This window comes from Octopus sinensis, linkage group LG4, assembly GCF_006345805.1.
Source record: "Octopus sinensis linkage group LG4, ASM634580v1, whole genome shotgun sequence".
In the NCBI taxonomy this organism is placed as follows: Eukaryota; Metazoa; Mollusca; class Cephalopoda; order Octopoda; family Octopodidae; genus Octopus; species Octopus sinensis.
In genome coordinates, this window is record NC_043000.1 from 85669793 (window position 1) to 85692939 (window position 23147).

At 31.3% G+C, this 23147-nt stretch overlaps 1 protein-coding gene across 2 annotated transcripts in view; it reads left to right on the top strand.

The window, feature by feature from the left end:
- Positions 1-21921, top strand: part of LOC115211133 (phosphatidylinositol 3,4,5-trisphosphate 5-phosphatase 2A-like) — a 93762-nt gene extending 71841 nt beyond the window's left edge. Inside the window, exons 23-26 of one of the 2 annotated variants that reach the window (XM_029780079.2) lie at positions 658-754; positions 2133-2197; positions 13529-14055; positions 15425-21921. In XM_029780079.2, the coding sequence (XP_029635939.1) occupies positions 658-754; positions 2133-2197; positions 13529-14055; positions 15425-15658 (923 nt within the window). In that variant the 3' untranslated portion in view covers positions 15659-21921. The remainder of the gene's footprint in view (positions 1-657; positions 755-2132; positions 2198-13528; positions 14056-15424) is intronic. The other variant, XM_029780080.2, reaches the window with a different exon arrangement.
- The last annotated feature ends 1226 nt before the right edge of the window (positions 21922-23147 follow it).

The following is a 23147-nucleotide window of genomic DNA, read 5'->3' on the forward strand; positions in this document are numbered from 1 at the left end:
CATGGTGCAGTATTTCTGGCTGCTGACATCATCATTCAGAAATTTCTAATCTGAAAAATAAACAAACGTTAAATCTAAGAGAATTTAAAGGTTCTTTTTATTATTTTACATTACTCAACAGAGTAATGACCCAAACTAGACTCCCCCCAAACAAGTGAAATTCATGTAGCTGATGTCCAGCTTGGACCATCTGTAGGGAAAATGTGTATTGGGAAGGAACAAGAGATCTGATTTGAATTCTTGCAACAGGGTGAACCCTGCTAAAGGCAGCCAAGGACTAAGTGGTGTTGTTAAACCAGGTGGCATGTTAGATCTTTTCCACTATTCTAGAATAATTAATTTTAAGGTCTTCTCTCATCAACAATTGCTTAAGTATGCTCTTCTCTTTTTTATGCAAATACTTCTGAAATTATCTTCTTGGGAATATTACCATGAACAAAACTAATAATGTCTGTTGGTCTAACTTAATCTCTTTTCTGAAATAACTTGAGATTTTTTTTTTTATATGTTGGACCATAATTGTGAGTCTACTCAAAAGTTAAATTTTAAAATATTAATGAAAATGAGATATTTGGTTTTAATGGTATTCCTACTCTAAATAGATTTACAAATAGTTTTAATACTGAGGAATTTAATTTTCATTTTCCTATTTCTTAGGTGAGTGTGTGGTAACCCTTAAGGATATGTATTCAGTGCAACCCGAGCCATTTGAGTACATGTTAACACATTTAGGTGATGAAACAGGAATAATAAGGTAAGAAACATTGTTTTCCTTTAATCAAAAACTAAACTCCTTAAGGTTCCTATTTATAACCAACAATTTTGAACCAAAGGTCAAATTTTTATAAATGCCCAGATAACTGAGACACCAAATAAAGGAACTATATATTAATAGTAGAGATGCCAGTATAGTTGTGCAGTTAAAAAGTTCATTTTTTGCAACCATGTGTTGTAGGATTTGATACCTCTCCACAGCACCTGAGACAAGTGACTTCTACTTCAACTTAAGGTTGACTGATACATTGTTAGTAGAATTGGTAGACAGAAACAATTCAGAAACATCTCCCACTTGTATGTGTTTTTATTGTTTACTGGTTTTCTTAGTGGTTCAAGAGATATAGATCAATATGTAGCTGACTGATTTAAGTACTAGAATTGGTAGTATTTACTAAAACTCTGAGTATAGTATCTCAGCACAACCAAAGTCTAATGAATGAAATCAATAAAAGGATGAAAGAAATTGAAATCGTGTAATAAATCAGAAATATTATATGTTTATAATAGCTGATATTTATTGGTTGCTTGCTTGCTCTTGTCACACTTTACATTAAATGGAGAGAGTAAAGGAAAGATACAAAAAAGAGTTGGCATAAGAGGTGCAGGATGAGTGTACATACTGGGTGTTTGGTGGCAGGAGAAGAATGAGTAAAAGACAGATTGGTTGTGAAAGAAGTTATACAAATGAGAAAATTGTTTTATCTAATTTTAAGGTAATAAATACTTTTTTTAACATTCTAGTATATTTATAAGATTATTTGACCCCCTGTAATTTACTAATTCTAAAAATTTTCCCATAACCAAATTAATTTAGTGTTTACATATCACTCTTCTAAATTAAAGGATTAGAAAAACATGATAGTGTTTAAAATATAAGTAAATTTAACTGATAAAAAATTTGTAATTCTAACACAATAAATTCTAACAATCCTAAATCAAGTCCAATTAATTTCTCAGCCTTTATCAATACATCAAGAACAACAAGTGAAAAGAATAAAATGTATTTAAATTGAATGTAAATGAAAATAATAACATAAAGACAATTAAAATTATAGAAAATTAAGCAAACATAATTTATGTGGTCAACCAAAATGCAAAATTCATTTTAGACTGTCTCAGTCTAGTAATTTGTTCAATATTTCATTTGTACAATATTGTAAATGTAAATGTCATAGTACAGTCCTCAGTTTTGATTCATTCTCAATTAACGTGTATGTATAATTATTTTCTTGAGTAAATTAACATCTCTAGGTTAAACTTTAAGTTTTTAAAATATTTCATAAATTACAAAATTTGTCACATTTAAATGTTTACTTACAATTTTATTTAATGTTTCCTATTTTTCTTTTTGACAGAGGCAAGATGCATATATACACTCCTGAAAGTGCTCCAAGACGGCGCTCTTCAAAGAAAGTTTATGGTAAAACTGAACTAATATTTTTATATTTTTTGTTTTCTTTTTATTTTTGTTATATTTATTGCTGTTTAAGAAATTCATCTAATCGTTCTTTTCTTTTAAGATTTTTTTTCTTTCCTGAAATCAAAATGTAGCAAATTTCTCTTTCAATTTGTTTACAATATCTGAAATACTTTAGACTGCTAAGGTATTAATACAGCTATTTTATTTGAACTGTTTCAATTTGTAATACTTTGTAAATTTATCAGCATTTAATTAAAAAATTATTCTAATTTACAGAAATAACTGTGCTAGGTTTGATACACACTATTATATATAATTTTTTTACATTTAACTATTTTGAAGAGTACACTTTACAGACATGGCATATTACATTTATAGATACTGATAATAAAGCAAGCCTTTTATTTATAGTTTTTCATTAAATTGCTTTTTAAAAAATATTTTATTTAGTTGTTAAGCATGTAAAAAAAAATCTACATTTGTGTGTGGTTATTTAAGATAATAATGATCATGAACCATATCTATATACATCTCTCAAATATATAATACATCATGATGCTATGTATTGTTCTTGCTTTACTTTTAAAGATAGTACTGCAGGCTATAATCATTTTATGTAAAAGAAGCAAATTAGAAAACGTATTTCAATACGCTATTTCACCATGCATTACCCCTCTCTTGATATCCTACTTTCTACTTGCCTAGAACCTGTCCTCTGAACCACCCCTCCCACTGGTGCTCCCCTATATTTCTGCACACCCCCCCCATAAAAAGCACCATCCGAACGTGGCCGATGCCAGACCCCTCTGGCACCTGTGCAGGTGGCACGTAAAAAACACCCACTACACTCGCGGAGTGGTTGGCGTTAGGAAGGGCATCCAGCTGTAGAAACACTGCCAGACTAGACTGGAGCCTGGGGCAGTCCCGAGCTCTCCAGACCCCGGTCGAAACCGTCCAACCCGTGCTAGCGCGGAAAACGGACGTTAAACGATGATGATGATGATTTCATTAAACTGTTAGGTAATGAAATGATAAAAAGGTTCTACACTGGAAATTGGGTCTTTTTATTGTATTTCATTTTATTATATAGAAATTATTTATGTTAAAGGAATTAAAAATATCAAAGAATCATGGAAAAGTCAATGAGAATATTTACAGTTGCATTTCATCTTTCAGTTTATTCATTTTATTCTACTCTTGAATATAGTGTTGATGTTACAGAAAGTTTTATATCATTTACTGCACCATGTTAAGTTTTTCTTTCAAGGAATCTGCCTATGATAGCCATCTCCTTAGTCTTTTTTAAAATTGATAGACTTTACTAAAGTAAGATTAGTTTAAATATTTTGTCATTACTGAACAAGCAGTAAATAAACTGATGAATTGTAATAGATTCGTCAATCATGTTTATAAAATAAGTGAAAAGGTGGGTTCAATTTAACAATTGTTATTGCATTTTTCCATACTGATATGAATTTGACAGACAGAATTAGAATCGGGCATGTTGGTATGATCTTAACTGATCACTTTAATGCTGAATGGCTTAATGTACAACTGTTCTATGTATCACAATACATAATGGCGAAGAGTGGTTTAACCTTTAGATATTTCATTTTAGATTTAACCACTTTGTTGTTTTCATAGGCGCGGGCATGGCTGTGTGGTTAGGGAGCTTGCTTCCTAGCTACATGGTTTCGGGTTCAGTCCCACTGCGTGGCACTTTGGGTAGGTGTCTTCCACTATAGCCCCGAGCCGACCGGAGCTTTTTGATTGAATTCGGTAGGTGGAAGTTACTGCCGTGTGTGTATATGTGCGTGTAGGTACTTGTGCCTCTCCGAAAGAGAGAGAGGGATATATATATATATATATATATATATAATATATATATATATATATATACACACACACACACACACACATTCATTTAGCAGCTTTCCAAATGATATTGTTCTTGAATAATGCAATGATCTTACTAAAAAAAAGATAATATTTTATAAAGTTGAAATATTGAATTTATCGATACTAAAACAAAAGGTAAATTATTTCATTAACTTAGTATTTAAAAAAAATTTTATGTAAGAAGCTTACAGTAGAAACTGATTTTGTGTGTAATTTGTAAAATCATCATATTCCTGCATGATATCATTGATCATGATGCAGGAATATTATGATCTTGTAAAATACAGATGTATGATAACTTCAATGAAGACTTAGATTTATTTTCAAGGTGATGTATTATTAGCCTTAATAAGATAAGCTTTACTTTTTCTTTGACATAGCATTTGTATTTGTAATATAAATCAAGCTATAAACCCCAAACAATATATCCCCAAAATATAACATATGGCCCACTGTGTATATTTCATCATTAGCACATTTCAGTCACCATCAGTATTTGTATTATACTCTTTAACCTCCAGATACAATATGATGCTTTTGAAAATTCAATTTGAAACTCTTGATAAGGTATATGTTGCTGTATATTTGGTATGTAACAAAAACATTATACAGTTATGTGTATGCATACAAACAGATGTGTAAACAACATCAGTCCTGCCTATCCTGTTTGATGCCCCAATATATTATGTGCTTGAAGTAGTTATCCAAAATGTCTCAGTTCCTCTTCAAATATTCCCTTTGGTATATACAGAAATTTTCTTGCACAGTATGCATCCCTACAGCTATGAACTTACGAACCCTATCTTCATCTGCAAATGAATTTGCATTCTTTAGATCTGTTATATAACATAATGCACCATACAGCGTAGTATTGGTTTATTTTATGTGAGGTCTTCTGCCTCTGCTCTTAAGTATTTTAAGGATATAACTACTATTAATACTCCAGTAGATTCAACCTCACTACATTCAGCTAAATCATAATTAATATTTTCCAATTCTCTTATCAACTTCTCTGTAATTATTTAACACCAACATTACACTTATTTTCTTTTATCTATCTATCATATATATATATAAAAAGCACCATCCGATCGTGGCCGTTTGCCAGCCTCGTCTGACACGTAAAAGCACCCACTACACTCACGGAGTGGTTGGCGTTAGGAAGGGCATCCACCTGTAGAAACATTGCCAGATCAAACTGGGCCTGGTGCAGCCTTCTGGCTTCCCAGACCCCAGTTGAACCGTCCAACCCATGCTAGCATGGAAAGCGGACGCTAAACGATGATGATGATATATATATATATACATACACACACACACATACACACACACACACATATATATATATATATATAATATATATATATATATATATATATATATGTATATATATATGTATATATATATGTATATATATATGTATATATATATGTATATATATATGTATATATGTATATATATATGTATATATATATGTATATATGTATATATATATGTATATATATATATATATGTATATATATGTATATATATATATATATCAAATCAAAACAAATCAAAATAGATGAACATCAATGGAATTTGTATCTTTGTGGTACCAGTGCCGGTGGCACACAAGAAAATCATCCGAACGTGGCCGTAGCCAGTACCGCATAGACTGGCCTCCGTGCTTTGGGGACGTAACAAACACCATCCGATCATGGCCGTCCGCCAGCCTCGTCTGCCAGCCTCGTCTGGCACCTGTGTCGGTGGCACATAAAAACACCATCCGAGCGTGGCCGTTCGCCAGCCTCGTCTGGCACCTGTGTCGGTGGCACATAAGATCACCCACTACACTCTCGGAGTGGTTGGCGTTAGGAAGGGCATCCAGCTGTAGAAACACTGCCAGATCTGACTGGCCTGGTGCAGCCTTCGGGCTCCCCAGACCCCAGTTGAACCGTCCAACCCATGCTAGCATGGAAAACGGACGCTAAATGATGATGATGATATATGTATATATATATATATATGTATATATATATATATATATATATATGTATATATACATGCGTGCACACACACACAAGTGTGTGTGTGTATATTGTAAATGCAATAAACAAAAAAAAAGATAAATGACAACATGAAAGGGATAAGTCTTAACATATTGGATGCTTGTCTTTCATCAGAAGAATATTATTGGGTGAGTGAGAAAGAGGAAACGGGATTGAAAAAACATAAAAAGCAAGAAAAACAGGAAAGGGTTATGAACAAGATAGGAATGCAGCTCTATAGATTAAGTTGAGACAAGAGGAGGGAGCAAGTGTATGTGTTGCATGTATTTGTGTTTTGAGATAGGCATATGGAAGGAGTTGTGTGTAGTATTTTGAGGATGGTGGGTATTTGGTGATGTTTTGGATTTTTTTGAGAGAGAGAGAGAGAATAAAATTAGTGAGACTCATTGAGGGGAAAGCAGATTGTGATAGAGATGCACATGTCAGAGTGTAACAGGAGAAAAAAGAGAACTTTTTAAATGAACAAGAGAAGCAAAATAGAGAGAGAAGATAAGTGAGAGAAAAATTGGAGAAATATAAATTACAATACCACTAATAAATAAGAACAATTAAATCCATACATTATAACACTGGTGAAGAGTCCAGGAAAGTTGGAATGCCCATAATATGGTGAGGAACTGATAAAAGAGGCATGTACTGAATGTTCCAGAAATATTTATCTATCATATTTTTGTAATTACTCATAATATATACAAGAGAGGGCAATCAAACTTCTTAAATTATAAGAACTATATTTTACCTATCTGATACGTGAATCAGATTTCAAAACAACTACCTCTTACTTTGTTCATGGCCTGCAACTGAGTAGATACTGAATTGCAACACTTCTTCATAAAATTTACTCCATGCAGTAAGAATTCTTTCAATAAGATTTACTCCATGCAGTAAGATTCTTTCAGATCCACCACACTTGTGCATGAGATAGACATCACTCCCTAAGACAAATGAAACAAAAAAGTCCTTTGGGTTGATGTCTGGGCTTGAGGGAGAACAGAAGTTCTTGTACCCAAAACTGCAAAAATGCTCTCTGTACCATTTTTGCATAAAATTTGAGGTGTGGATGGGGCACTGCCCTGGATGAAAACATACTTGTTTCCAAATGATTTATTTGACTAAGGCAACATATTTTCTTCCAACATTTTGACATAAACTGTGCTATTTACATTAACACCTTCGTAAATGAAGATCAGAGGAGACTTAGGTCTATCAGATGCTACAGCAGCCCACACCATGACTCCAGCTGGTTTCTGATGATAAAAATGGGCTTGGCTCCTTTCAGACATCAGCAGCATACAGCCTGTCATTCTGTTTGTTCATAACAATTTGATAACATTTAACTTGGGACACCATATTTGTTGACAAAAATATTACAGAGAAACAAAACTATAAACACTTAAAGCTGAAACATACACAAATCACTGTGTACAATCAAAAATACAATGCTTTGTTCAATATTTTTTTTAATCATCAGTAAATCTTTCTGGGACACCTGGTAGCAAGGCAAGTAGAATACAATAGATATGTGAGCATGTATAAATGATATAAGCATTTATACTTGAAAAAGAACTAAGTGTTGACAACAGGGATTCATCTAGCCATTATATATACATACACACATGCATACATATATATATATATATATATATATATCTGAGGTGCTGTATGTATGTATATATTTATAAAACAAAATGTTTGTATAATACTAAAATTCAGTTTCTCTTTATTTGTGTGAGTGTTCTATGTTTTTAGACTAAACTAAATATTGTTGCCATAACTTGTTTCAACCTATTTACTTTGAATTATAAGCCCTCTTGTTTGAAAAATTCCAATAGAAACCTTAAAACAGAAGGATTTTGTTCATTTTTATACCAACATATGAGAAAAATTTGATGCCATTTTTGTTGATGACAAACACAACATAATGAATGTGCAAACACTCACATATGCATGTTATAAGACACATGTTAACAGGTGGACAAATGAAAGGAGAATGCAAAGAACAGGTACATACATGTACATATGAAAACAAGCACATACATACATTTAGACAAAATGTTGTTCAGAATGAATACACACACACAATTCTTTCAAAGAAAAATGTCTAAATTCATTCAAAGAATGAAGAGAGAAGTTTTCATTGTATCTTGCATAATTTTCAAGATCTCACACTCTCTTTTACTATTTTTGTCAGGATGGAAAAAATTCAGGGAACTACTATCTCTGTTGGCAGCAAGAGGATTCTCTCTCTGAGCAAAATGGCAGATTGTACATTGCTTGTACAGATTGTACATTTCTCAACATCACTATCTTTGCTATGACAAGATAGATCTAGTGACACAGGGACCCAAGATGAGTTGTATCTCCTCCTAACCTGAGGAGACTGAGAAAACCTCATTAGTCAGAACTGCCTTAGAGCTGGATTAGTTTATTTTCCTTTCAAGGTATACTCCCTCACTATTTGTCTTCCTGAACTTCCTCACAAGGCAGTAGTTAAGTACTGGAGTATATTCACCAGGGTGAGACTTAACACTCTATCTCCAGGGTTTACTGCTGTTTCAAGATCTCCTGCTGAGTTAATCATGAATTGCATAGCCTCCATTTGTTATTGTTACCACAAAAGAGGCTGGTTGGAATAATATATACATGCATGCACGTGCCCACACACACACACACAATATTCTTTTGTTTTAATATTGAATTATGTGTGTTTAATGTTTATCCTTAAAAATCTTATTTGCATTTTTTGAATGTCTTAACTAGAATGCTTTATAACGAGTATGAAAGACCACTAACCACATCACACCTTATATACTTTTGAGGCCCCTTAACAATTGCAATTTTTCTATGCCTCTTATAACTTGACAATTCATTTACCTGCTATAAAAATTGGTTGCTTTCCTTTCCATGCTATATGTTGTTTCATTTTTAGAATGAATTTCATAAGTATTGTTTGAATGATACAACTATAAATTTTTTTTTTATTTTTTATTTCACCATTCCAAAGTGCTTTGAAACATGTTGCAATGCTTTGCTGCTGCTAAAGTCATAAATCCTTCAGTTTATCCAAAAAGACAAAAAATGATTTATCATTAATACTTGTTTGTGTTATAATCCTTATTAATGTTGGATTGTTATAATGCCCACTTCTGTATACAGTATACTCAGTAAAACCAGTAAAGACATGACTATCTCTGACTACCTACTATGTACTCTGGTACTTCACATACTTCTCTTTACTTATAGTGGCTAGGTTATTCCATTCATCACGTGGGAGGGGTGAACTATTATTACTAATTCCCTACAACATCTCCCCTTTAATGTTTTTCTTAGGCAATGTCATTTTATTTAGTAATAATTTTTTTTATTCATCCCACCTCCGTTTTTTGAGTGGGCGGTTCCATACAATTTAATATTTTTTGCACTTGACATCCATTTTCAGGAACTCCATATGTTTTCTTTTCCTCTCACTTGAACGCTGGGTTCAATTACCTGCAGTGGCATTGGTACTTGGAATGTATCGTACAACCATTCCATCGGTTCACTTTCCACAAATCTCTTTTTCAGTTGGTTCTGGTGTTTCTTTTGTATGTCTTTACTTATACCCAATACATCATTTTACCTATGCACTTGGTAATTACGCCATCTTCCCAACTCTGCTTTCCATTTATGTATGCCCTCATATACACTTTTTCACCAACTTTAAAGAATCTTGCTATGTCTTCCCTGGCATTCTTTCTTTTCTTGCCAGGTAGCAATTTATCGAAGATTGATTTTACTTTCTCTGCAAACATCAGCTCACTGGTGATCTACCCGCTGTTGTATTTGGATTTGGTGTCACACGATACACTCTTAAAAATTGTTGTAGAGCTACCTCATCCGTGACTTCCTTCTTTGATTTTCTAAAGGCTCTTTTGAAGGTATCGACAAAGTGTTCTGCCTGTCCATTAGATCTGGGATGGCATGGCGCTGTAGTTATATGTTCTACTGCAAACGTTTCACAAAATTTTTAAAATTCACTAGACACAAATTACATTCCTTTGTCAGACACTATTTTGTCTGGGATGCCAAATCTTGCAAACAATTCATGTAAAAAATTTATCACAGTTGAGGAAGTTGGTTTTTTACACTTGCAAACTTCAATTCATTTTGAGAAATTATCAACTACAATTATGTAGTAAGAACCATTTAAAGGACCAGAAAAATCAATGTGTAGTCTCAACCATGGAACATCTACTTTTGAAAAATGTTTACTTTTTATCATGGGTAATTTTTCATTTTGTTTTGGCTTACATACAGGTGTTCCACTTTGTTTTACTGCAATTTTTTGTTTTAGTCCCTCAGTCACATTTGAACCTTCAACTGAACTGACTATATTTCCACACAAAACACCTATGGGTGTATCCCAGTTTGAATAGTTCCATCCACTCTGTGCCAAATCGATTAATACATATATCTTAGCCTTTTTTTGTTTGACCTCGGAATGTTACACTACATTGGAATTCACTGAAACAATATAATCATTTTCCCGTAACACCATGTGCTACCTTTCTAGATTTAATTCACTTCGGCTTACCGACATATTTCCACACTTTTTCATTTATAATGGTGATGTCACTACTAGTGTCCAATTGAATTTTAACACTTGTATTTCTGATTTTTGCCTTCACGAATTTTCTAATCTGACGTTTTGTCATCTTTGTTCTACAGTGCATCTTTATATGTCCTGTATTACCACAGTAAAAGCATTCCACTTTCTTAAATGGAGAATTTTTCCTCGGGTGTATACCTCCACAAGCAAAACATGGGTTTATTTCCTGGTTTTTAGAAAACACTATATTTCTATTCTGACTATTTTGCACTTGTTTTACTTGGAAACAATCTTTACATTCAATTTCCTCTGTGCCGTGTCATAATTTGACTATCCTTTCACATTCTACAAATTCAACTGGGGTAGGATGATGTTATAAATAACTCATTTCCATTAATATAATATTTTGGGCAAATGTTTTCTGTGGAAACCATGTTTTTAAGTAATATAGAGTACATGATTTGAAATAAATGAACAAAATATTATTCACTTAGATACAAAAATACTTTAATTTCCAAATTTTGGAAGATTAAAAATTAATCTCCGTAATTATAATTTTGATTTAAAATAAAAATTGAAATATTGCATTGTTTGTTTTTTCGGATTTAGCAACATTTAAATCCATTGTTAAGTTCCTGTAACATACTATGAACCACAGTGTATTAAATACTTATAATCAAGGTGCAAACCTAGTCGTGTGATTAAAACACTATACAACTACGTAACTTCAAGTTTGATCCTATTGTGTAACATTTTTGGCAAATGTCTTCTACTTTAACCTCAGGTTAACCAATGTCTTGTGAAATTTGATAAAAGAGTTTATTTGAAACAGGACATTTTTTATAGATGAATGCTCTTGCTGTAACCAGTCTTTGTTTTTCAACTAAGGGATTTTCTTTGTTCCACTGGTCTTTGAAAGCAATGTCAACAATGTACACGCAACATTATTTCAAACTGATACTGATAGTGGTGTGTGTCTCTTCATGTTTTCGTCTTCACATTGATACTTGTGGTGACCTTTATGTCCTGTAGTTTGATATGTGAAGATCAGGGGAATTAAAGTTTCTTACTTGAAAATAATATCAGCATAAGAGAAAGCACTCAGTTGTGGAATACTACTTCAAAAAGTCTAATTCACCATAAAAAAGCAGACATAAAAACAATGATAATATTGAATCATAAATTTATCTGAAAATGAAATCAAGTAACATTTTGAAAATAGCATGTGTGTATACCTAGGACTAAATATTCAGTTAATCAAATGAAACATTGATTCTGTTTGTTGCCAGTGCCACCTGACTGGCTTCCATGCTGGTGACACATAAAAAGCACCATTCGAGTGTGGTCGATGCCAGTACTGCCCGACTGTCATATAAAAAGCACTCACTACACTCTCGGAGTGGTTGGCATTAGAAAGGGCATCCTTGCAGATCAGATTGGAGCCTGGTGCAGCCTCCTGGCTTTCCAGTCCTCAGTCAAATTGTCCAACCCATGCCAGCATGGAAAGCAGGTGTTAAATGATGATAGTGGTGGTGGTGGTGGTGGTGGTGGTGATGATGATGATGATGATGATGTAGCTTAGATTAATTCTGTATTGAAGTAGCAGCATGTCTGATAAGTAATTTAAGTAATTTGCTGTGACAGTATTGTTGAAAAAGCATAAATCTTTGCAATACTGTTATTTATTCTTAATATACTCTGGCAGATTCAAGCATGAATATATGATTGCTTTATTGTTTGGATTTTTGCTGTTCTATATGCACCCGATGAATATAAACTCTTTGATAATAGGCTATCTGAATTGTGTTATAGCTTTTAATATAGAGTATGTTATAGAGTACAGCTTAAAAACAAGTATAATAATTCTTAGTAATGCAATTTTAGAAATCTTGTTTTATTGAAACTTTCTGTAGTCTATCTTTTATGAGACATGTTTCTCTTTAGATAAAAGAAAGGTAAAACAAAAGAAAGAAATCTCAAAGCTAAAAGACAAGTGAAGTTTACCAACTATACATTTAGTTTGAATAATAAAGAATTTTTGGTTCTTCACATTAAAATATATTGCTTTTAAACTACTAATTACGAACTTAAATAAACTTACTTATTAAATAGTTTCATAAAATTCAAAATAATTTACTTCCTTGATAAAAAATAATTATATAAGTATTTTGAAATAGTGAAGTAAAGGAGATGGATTAAGCAAGAACTGCAAATATTATATTAAGGATCATTTTGAAATCAAAAAGAAATAAGGCAGCTATGGTGGATGTGGTTATGAAATTGGGATGTATACCCACTGAAAGTTTATTTAAAAAATGGCAATATATATATATATATATATATATACTTTGACACTAAATACATTGAATATTTGCATTCAGTTTCTAGTTGCATAACTCATCAGTTGTTTAAGAGAAAAATAAATAATTAAAATCTTTGAGATTTTTTTTTTGTTCTTTTATATATTATCTTACAACTCACATGAAACATGTTTTGCTTTTTTTTTCCTGCTTACCAAACAAAATGTGCCTGCCATTTTTTTAACTAATTAATATTTCATTTGCATAAGGTATAATACCTCTACTTATTACAAATATAATAATAGAATGTTTTTAGTATCTGCTTTTTAAGAAAATATTATACAAACATTTTAAGAATTTGTGCCCTGTTATTTATTAATCAACTTTCTTCCCATTTCTTCCTATAAACAAATCATATATCTTTGTTTTCAAAAAAGACATGCCTTTTGATATAAATTAACAAACAACTAATCATCTTTTATTTTATTTTCAGAACTGGTTTCAATCGATACGGAGTATCATGATCCAGAGCTTTATCTTGTGGACTCCCCAAGACTTGAAAAGCTCAATGAAGGGCGTTATGTCAATGCACCTCCTTTTAATGGATTCTCTGGAGCAGGTTACCCTGAAACAAATCCAGCTCCCATTCCCGCTCTACCCCCAACTACTACTAGTGTTGCTACTCAGGTATACCCTCCTGATAGCCAGCTCAGTGGTGATCCCTGGCCATTTGGCATTACAGATAAACAAGGTGTACTTACTTCCTTCGAGACTAGCACTGATCCGATGCTTGGTGCTTTGCCTCGTAAAGGCAAACCTTACATGGGGCAGTCAAGTCTCGAAGTAGGTCAACGTCCGATGTTGCCTGCACCTGTAACTCCAGTTGGCAGTACTGGAACTTCCAAGATGACAGAGAGTGCTGTATTCAGTTTTAGTAGCAGCGGTCCTGAAAGTGCTTCTGCAGAAGCAAGAGATGCAAGTATGGCTCCTCCTGTTCCTACACCAAGGAAAACTAAGCATGTAAGTGACCCTTTTCATTTTAGTAGCTACATATTTTTAACACCATTGTTCTTTCTTATTATGTTGAATCAACAAATAACAATTAGTATTGTTTGTTATTAATTTTTCAATAAAGCCTGTTTATAGTTGTAATGGCATGTGTTTGTGAAATTAATATTTTCCTAATAAAATGAGAAAAGAATATAATTATCCAGAGTTGTTGATCATGATGATCAACATTTAACATCTGTTTTCCATTTTGGCATGGATTGGACAGCTTGACAGGGACTGGCTAGGCCAAGGACCACACCAGGTTCCAAAGTATGTTTTGGCCTTGTTTCTATGGCTGGATACCCTTCCTAACGCCAACTACTTTACAGTTTTTACTGGGTGCTTTTTATGTGACACCTGCACTCACACCTATGCTTTTTACTTGGCACCTTGAGTTTAGGATCTCAATTCTGTTTTGGCGGGCAGGTCTTCTTGAGTATTTGATGATGATTGTATTTGCATCGCTCTGAACAATTTTATAGTCGAACGTATCAACCCCAGTACTTATATGTTTGTTCAATGAAAATTAGTTGATAGTGTGTTGTTTATTTAACATGCATTTACCAATATCATTGAAAGACAATATTGTCGAACTTTTATAAGCTCTTTTTCAACTGTAAAACACAGATAGCTATATGTGATTAATGGCTCAAAGAATTTGTTTCTTTTTTGTTGTTTATTTTAAAATTATGTTTTAATTTATGATTTAGATGATTCTGCAAATTTAGACATTATTTATATATATATATATATAAACCAACTAATGTGTTTCTCCATTTTCTTATTTGTAATATAAATCAATGGTAAAATATTTCTTTACCTTCACCCATTTAATACAATAAGTTTATTGCACTGCAATTAAAAACACTTGTGTATTAATAATTTGGGTATTATACCAACAGTATATTGGATAAGTATTATCCCTTAGTGGGTTGGATCCACAACCCCTAACTTACTTAGTGGTATATATATATTTTCATAACATTGTAATTTCCTTTCCAATGCAAACTACTCTATCCATGGATTTGAAACAGTATCCATTAACCAGATTATGTGTGCCAACCCTTTTTCAGGACACTGAGTTCAAATATATATCTGACCTATAACTTGTAATACCTGCCAATATGTCTTTTTAGTTTACCAATCAAACTTTTTAATTTTTGAACTATCTTAAAAAAAGTAGTATAATTTTGTAATAGATTTGATTACATTATAAATAGATGTTTTCATATTTCATTGAACAACATGTGTTTCTGTGACATGTATTTACTTTTTTTTATGTTTTAAAGACCATAAATCTTCTTGTAAGATATGTTGAATATGTTTTACTTCTTTTCAGCAGTCCGATGCTGGCTATGCCCATTTAAAGAAGCCCGATACAGTTCAGGAATGGCTTGGTTGTCTTGGCCTGTCAGAATATACTAATACTTTCATCATTAATGGTTGGGACTCAATCTCTTATCTCGGCTACCTGACAAATGATGACTTAGTAAATATGCACATAAGGAACCCAAAACACCGTGATCGTCTCTTGCGCAGTCTGCAGGACATGAACCTGAAGTTCACTGGTTGATCCCAATTATCAACAAATGAATTCCAGCTCAACAAAAGCAACAACATTCAGCTCTGTGACTCTGCAATATCTTCCTTAGCCTTCCCTGTCTATTTCTATTTATGCTGGCTGCTACAGGTTTTTTTTTTTTTTTTTTTTTCTTTTTAGGAGGCTAGATGAATGCTTCATGGTACATATACATGTATTGCAATAGCATTTACATATTAATGATTGTAAAATCTGTCACTCAATCAGTCACACACATCCAAACATACACCACCAAAAAATGTATGTTTACTTTGAAGCTGTTTCTTTAGTTTGATAGTACAGACACACACTTTTCATACAAGCATATATATATATACTAATGTACATTTATTCACTCATACAAATTGAAGTATGGATGTACATTGAAGATGTGACTCAAATAACAAATATTGAATTCTTGATAAGAATTCTGTTGTGACTAGCTTTTCTTTTCTTTTCTTTTTTTTAAGTCATTGAAGAAGTACATGAGAAAGCTACTACATAATGTGCATTTGCACTTAAATGTCAAGTAAGTTTGAAGTGTGTGTACATATATATGTGAGTAAATGTGCCTGCATATCTATACATACACAAGCACACACACATATATATATATACACAAACACATTCTTCAGAAAGATTTCATATTTAACATTACTTCCTATAACATTTGTTTAAATTATTTTTCACTTTGGAGGGAATTTTGTTAAAGTTGCAACAGCATTTGATAAATATCATTTTCATTCTTATTTGATCTCTCTCTCTCTCTCTCTCTCTCTCTCTCTCCCCACCATTTGTGTGCATTTGTATGTGAGTGTGAACATTTAGATAAGCATGCACGCATAAGTGTATGCAAATGAATTTGTGACTACAGGATTCTATGAACACATACATGCATATATGCACACACTCACATATGCACATATGTATATGTCTGTGCTTGTGTGTATATTCATTTTTGTGTTGTGTGTGTGTAGTCACATGCATGCTGAGATGTTTTAGTTATGTATATATTAATATAAAAATGGTTTTCATGCAAGCAGTCAGACACATCCACTCACTGTATTTTCATCAAATTTATCAACAAAATTTTACTTATATTACTAGAACAGACCTCAGTATTGTTTTTGTAATGGATGTTGTTTGTGCATTTATGTGCACATTTCAATCTCACAAAGAAAATTTTTAAAAAAGTTGCAATATATACATTTGACAAAAATATACATGCAACTAATTTTACTGTGCAATATATAAATGTATCTATAAAAATATGTCTATGTGCATATATGTGTGCATGCATGTACATATGTATGTGTATGTCTATATACATTAATACGTATGTCTATAGATTATTTCCAGAAATAATGCTGCTGTATAAGTGATTAAAAATTATTTACTCAAATACGCAAAAGAAAAGGAAAAAAAGAAACTTTAGAATTAACCTATAAACAAACTTTCCATACACTGCTGCAGTGTATGTTCTTTTGCATCTGTATCAGATGCATTTTTCCCTAAAGTACCATTAACCAGTGAAAGTTTTTTTTTTAAAGGGACAAGTATTTTGTGTTTGGGAATGGGAGGGAGCAACTAAAACCAAACTGCATAAAATTACTATTATGATTTCTTTTTATTTCTTAATAATGTATATTTCATCTTCACATATTAAATATATTCATACATTTTTAAGATCTTATGACAGCTTCAGAAATTGCAAGATCACACAATAAAAGCTGTCCATCTCTACATAAAGAAATATGAGTCCTCTCATTATTGTTTGTTCCGCTGCCAGTTCATTACAGTTCAGTCAATCATGTTAAGAAATCAACCACTTGCTGTACAAGCTATAAAAAACAGTATCAATATAAACTGCAGCTGTGTTCTGTTGCCCTCTTTAATAATATTAGTCTTAATTGTAAGGAATTAAATTTTTTTTAAATGTTATCCTCTGTAGATATCTTTTAATTTTCTTTTTATGAATGTTTGAGATGATTGATATGTACTTTTTAACTATTTATATCCTTATTTTGGATGTTGAGTCAATATTTGATAATGTTATATTTTTCAATTTATTTATCCCTGTTCATTTGACTATCTTTTAATTTTACAATAACGACAATCTGTCTTAAATTTTCTCTCAGTACCAACGCCACACAATCTGAACATTATAGCTGCTTCTATTCTAAAATAGTGTGTGTGTATGTGTATATGTTTGTGCATGCATGTGTATGCGTGCACACGCATTCTATTTTATATGTATGTTCTGTTGTATCAGCAAAAGTCAGTGTGCATGTATAAATGTGTCTGTATTTGTATATACAAGCACGCATAAATATATATATATACATATACACACATTTACGTGTGTGTGTGTAGAGTTGTGTATTGCATCTATCCTCTCTGAATTTATGACTGCTTATGGCAGCTAATATTTTGGTTTGTTCTATAGTTTTTGCAGGTTTTTTTTCTTCCTCTTACATTTTTGTCTTTAGCATTTCTTTGTAATTTTTATCATTTACACTTTTTTTGTTTTTTTGCTTAGGACATTCTGTTTTTTGTTTTTTTTTTGTTTAAATAGTTATAAAGAATCTCAGCATTATTTGAAATAATCAGTGTTTTTGTAATATATCATTTAAAGAGATTATTTCGACAAAATCAAAGTTTTTATTTTATTACACGTTGCATCAGTATTACTTCCATACCTGTTGACTAATTAATTAGTTACCTGAAAAGTTTCTAATCATACAAGACATTTTACCTATGTAAATATACATATCATTAAGTGATGATTTGAATTCCATTTAAAACCCTTGATAATGTTGAACATTTACATGCTCTCATTGGTGATTTATAGCACCTGAATAGCTAATAAAACATTTCAACAACAGTTGTTGATGCTGTTAAACTGCCCAAATGAGAGTCGAAGTGTTTAGAAACCTGCATTGCTAAGAAATGGAAATTTTATATATATATGTATACATGCATGTATGTATGTATACATATATATATATATATATATATATATATATATATACATGCACACAAACACACAACATCTAAATAGCAAACAGAAAGACACCATTCCTATAATTTTCTTTCTTTTTTTTTTTTACTATTATTCACAATAAAAATGGGTTTGTTTTACTCCCAACAGATACTAAAAGAAAATAAGACACAAAAAAGACAATTTTTTGTTATCTTTTCAATCCTAATATTGATAAACTAGTCCTTTAAAAAATGTTTATGAAATGTAGAGTTTCAAATAAATATTTTACCCACTTCTACTTGTGTGGTGCATTTGCCTTGTAGGCTTAGCCAACTCCTTCAGATGAACCTGCAATCCAAACAACTATCATCTATTGTTGTCTATAATCTAATCAATTTCAGTTTACAACCAATCTGACTTCCAACAGTATTTGAGAACAACTAATTTTTAAAAGTATTAAATTTATAAGTTTAAGATGGTTAGAGGTGGATAAGAAATAATTTTACTGATATGATTAAAAATTAAACTATATATTGATTTTTCAGATAGTTGGTCATAGTAGACAGAGTAAGAATGATTGTATTGTAATATAAAAGACAAAGTAGAACTAAAGAACGTAAGAGTACTTATTAGTTCATGGTTTATACAGGGTGTCCCAGAATTAACTATCTATTTCAATGAAATCGAGCAAATCTTTAAAAAACTGACAGAATTTCATGTTTATTATTTACTTATGACATTAAAACAAATAGATTTATAAATCTTACATCAAAACAAGTTTAGCTAAACTATTGCTCCATCCTAGGAATGGAGGTAGAGAAAATGATTGCAGCCAAATTGCAAAAAATCTGTCATGGACAGCTAAGCAGGATCCAATAGGAATGAAAATAAAATGATAGAAAAATTATAAAAATTTATCATTAAAATTAAAACTTTATACACTTTTAATACATATTTAAACATGGTAAATATAAATACATATGATTTTTTAAAAGAATTGTTCAATTTCACTGAAGTAGATGGTTATTCTTGGACAAGCTGTATATCCTTTTTATTACTCATATATAAACTCGGAGGCTGGAATGTAAAAGTTAAATAACCTTTAAACTAAAGGGTGTTTAATTTTGTTTTTCAGTTTTACTGCTTCTTTATTTCTTCAATATATGTTTACTTTTTAAGTTCTAATGTCCTTTAAGCTGATTTTATTTAGTTTTTAATATCCTTGTTTTATAAGTCATTTTTTTATAATTTTAGTTTTACAAGCTGTTAGGGTGTACTTTTTTTTCCTTAGCTGTATTGAAACTAAAGTCAAACCTCCTTCAATTTCTAAAGACTTATTCTAAAGGTAGTATACAGATTTAAAGGTCTCAAAGTTTTACTATTACTGAATATTGTGTAATATATATATATATATTGGTAGTGGTTGTGAGGTATATATATATATATATATATATATATATATATATATATATATATAGGTTGGTGTCCACTAAATACTTTATAGTTTCTAACACAATCACATATTACTTAATGTATGTTAACAGCCGACATTGTTTATGCCAGTATTAAAGTGCTATTTACTTAGGTAATTCATATAAAATTGAAAACCTCTGTGAGGTTGCTCCCTTCTGTGAAACTTTCAAAACATAAAACTTTTCAAGGAAGGAAATAATCTTTTGATATTTAATATTTCTTTCAACATATTATTTCACAGTGCCGCACATTTATATTGTTTGTTTTTTTTTCTTTCTTTTTTTGGTCAATTATAAATCCAAATTAAAGTATTTTATATTTATTTGAGGGTTCTTTATTGTTTTTAAATTGAAATATAATTTTGCTATGAATATTTTCCTCATTAATTTTTTTCCAATTGAATTATTTTGTAAAAGTTTTTATTTTGTTTTGATCATACCATAATAGTATTTTTTCAAAGTTTGCATTATATTTATTTTGTATTATTTTTATTTGGTTCTAATATTGAAGGCAGTTTTATTCAACATTAATCATCAGTTTTTATTTTTCTTTCAAATGTTTATGTTCCAACTGCAGCAAAATTTTTTGTCCCATACCTGTTTGTTTCATAAATAAATAATAAAAGAAAAAGACAAAATGTACTTATCCCGACGATAACTTCAATAAATATATTTCTGGAGAAACTTTAGAGGAAACCTAGTTAAATTATAATCGTATGAATAACAGTCAACATGAAGTTCATATCCAGTTTATGGTTAGTTAGGCATTCATAACCTGAAAAACAAGAAAATGATTCTAGACTAAATTTATATTAATACTAGGTCATATAATGTTCTTTTCATTGGATTTTGTCAATATCTCCAGGAAAATCAAAGAATGTTACACTTCAGAAATAAGTAAAAGTTTGAGCAATTCAAAATAATATTTTACTCTAAAATGAAGCTTGTTCTCTTTGATACCGATATAGAACAGTCAGTACTCTATCCTTGTATACACACACTATGAGAATTTTACTTAGGTGAAGAAAATTAATGTAATGTTGAGCTGGCTATGGGAGAAAAGAATATCCTTGTCGTTTTTTGTTTGTTTTTTTTTGGGGTTTTTCTTTTTTGGTTTTTTTTTTTTTTTTTTACAGTATTGTGCGGTTAAAGTTTTTGAAATATCCTTATCAGTATTTTTGAAGTTTGAAGGAAGTTCTACTACAAGTTGAAATGGATTATAAAATTTAAAGATGCTTGGGGAAAAATGAAGAAACATATAGATGAAAAGATCGAGGTGTAATGCAACTATGTTGCTGATTTGAGGTTTGATATTCTATATGATTATACAGAATAACTACAGAAGAACTTACCTTATCAGTTTGGTGGTGGGGGTGGAGGGTGAGATTTGCTATCTGGTTACAAATAAATGGCATCTAATCCTCAATTATGTCTCTCTCCCCCTCCCCTGCTTATTAATGATTGACAATTATTCGGTTTAAAAAAGAAGTTCAAGTTTTTTTGGGGTTTTTTTTTTTCAATATTTGTCTTTATGTTATGAAAGCATAAATATATTTTTCTTTATTATCATTTACTAATTCTGATGTTGTAGCAAACTTGTCCAAGTCTACCTATGTTGAGTCTTCAGCTTTGACTGTATATATTGTTTACAAAAATGAGAGGAAAAAAAAATCTATTGGGGCAAGAATCAGATTTGGTCAATGCATCATCTTCTTTACCTTCCTTAACCATTTTTTATAAACTTACTTGCCTAACTTTGACATTTACAATATTAAACTGAAAATATCTGCACACTTTCTGCATTTCTGGACTTTTTTTTTTATTATTTACCATATCAGAATATTTGATGAAATTATTGAAAGTCTTGATTCAAATTTCTAACTACATAAGAAAAGTAATTCAAATTATCTCAGTACAACAAAGATGACCATGGCACCACACAACAATATTAATTTTTATGTTGTTAATCTTGTTTTGCTTCATAATTTGATTGCTCAGAAAATGCTTAGCTAGTTATTTAATTTCAGAACAAAGAAGAGAGGAAAAATTATACAGTTTATCATATAAAATAATTTCTATAATATATGACCATATTAAGATAAGCAGATGGAGAAAAAAAAATTCATTAATATACCTCCTGTTACAAGTTTGCATTTATTTCACTATTATTCTATATTCAAATAATTTGATCGTCTTCAATTAATTTCAGGCATTAAAACACTTATACTGGATCATTGAGAAACTTTTATATTTTTTTTTTCTTGGTCATTTTAAATTTGAAAGTAAATAGGCATGTGACTTTAAAAAGCTGATGATGACATGTTGAGGGTTGCCAAAAATTCATTATTGCCAAATTTCTTTTCTGACATTACGCAATTGAAATATTTCATAAGCAAAGATTTGATTCTAATTAATTACAATTATACATACAATTTAAATGATTGCTGTCCAGCAATATATGCTGTATCAGTTTCATCTTTTGGAAAAAACCAATGAAATTCAAAGAGAAACATAAAATAATTAAACACCTGCTTTCAATCTGTTTAAATTTCCTATTCATAATTATTCCAAGAATATTTATGGTGTGCACTTCTACATCAACAGTAATGGAATCTGAAAACTTGCTAAACTCATAACCACATCCCAAAATACAATATGGTTTAGAATTTAGTTACGTGTGTGTGTGTGTGTGTGTGTGTGTGTGTGCGTGCGCGCGCACGCGCGTATGCATGCTCACTTATCTTCTGAAGATTATGCTGGTAGTTTAGTGCTGATATGTATTGCTATATATTAGTAACAAACTTTACTTCATAATGTTCTCTCCTACTCTAGACACAAGGCCCAAAATTTTGGGGGAGGGGCCGGTCAATTAGATCAACCCCAGAATGCAGCTGGTACTTCATTTATCAACCCTGAAAGGATGAAAGGCAAAGTTGAACTCAGAACATAAAGACAGGCAAAATTACTGCTAAACATTTTGCCCAGCATGCTAACTTTTCTGCCAGCTCGCTGACTTTTTACTTCATAA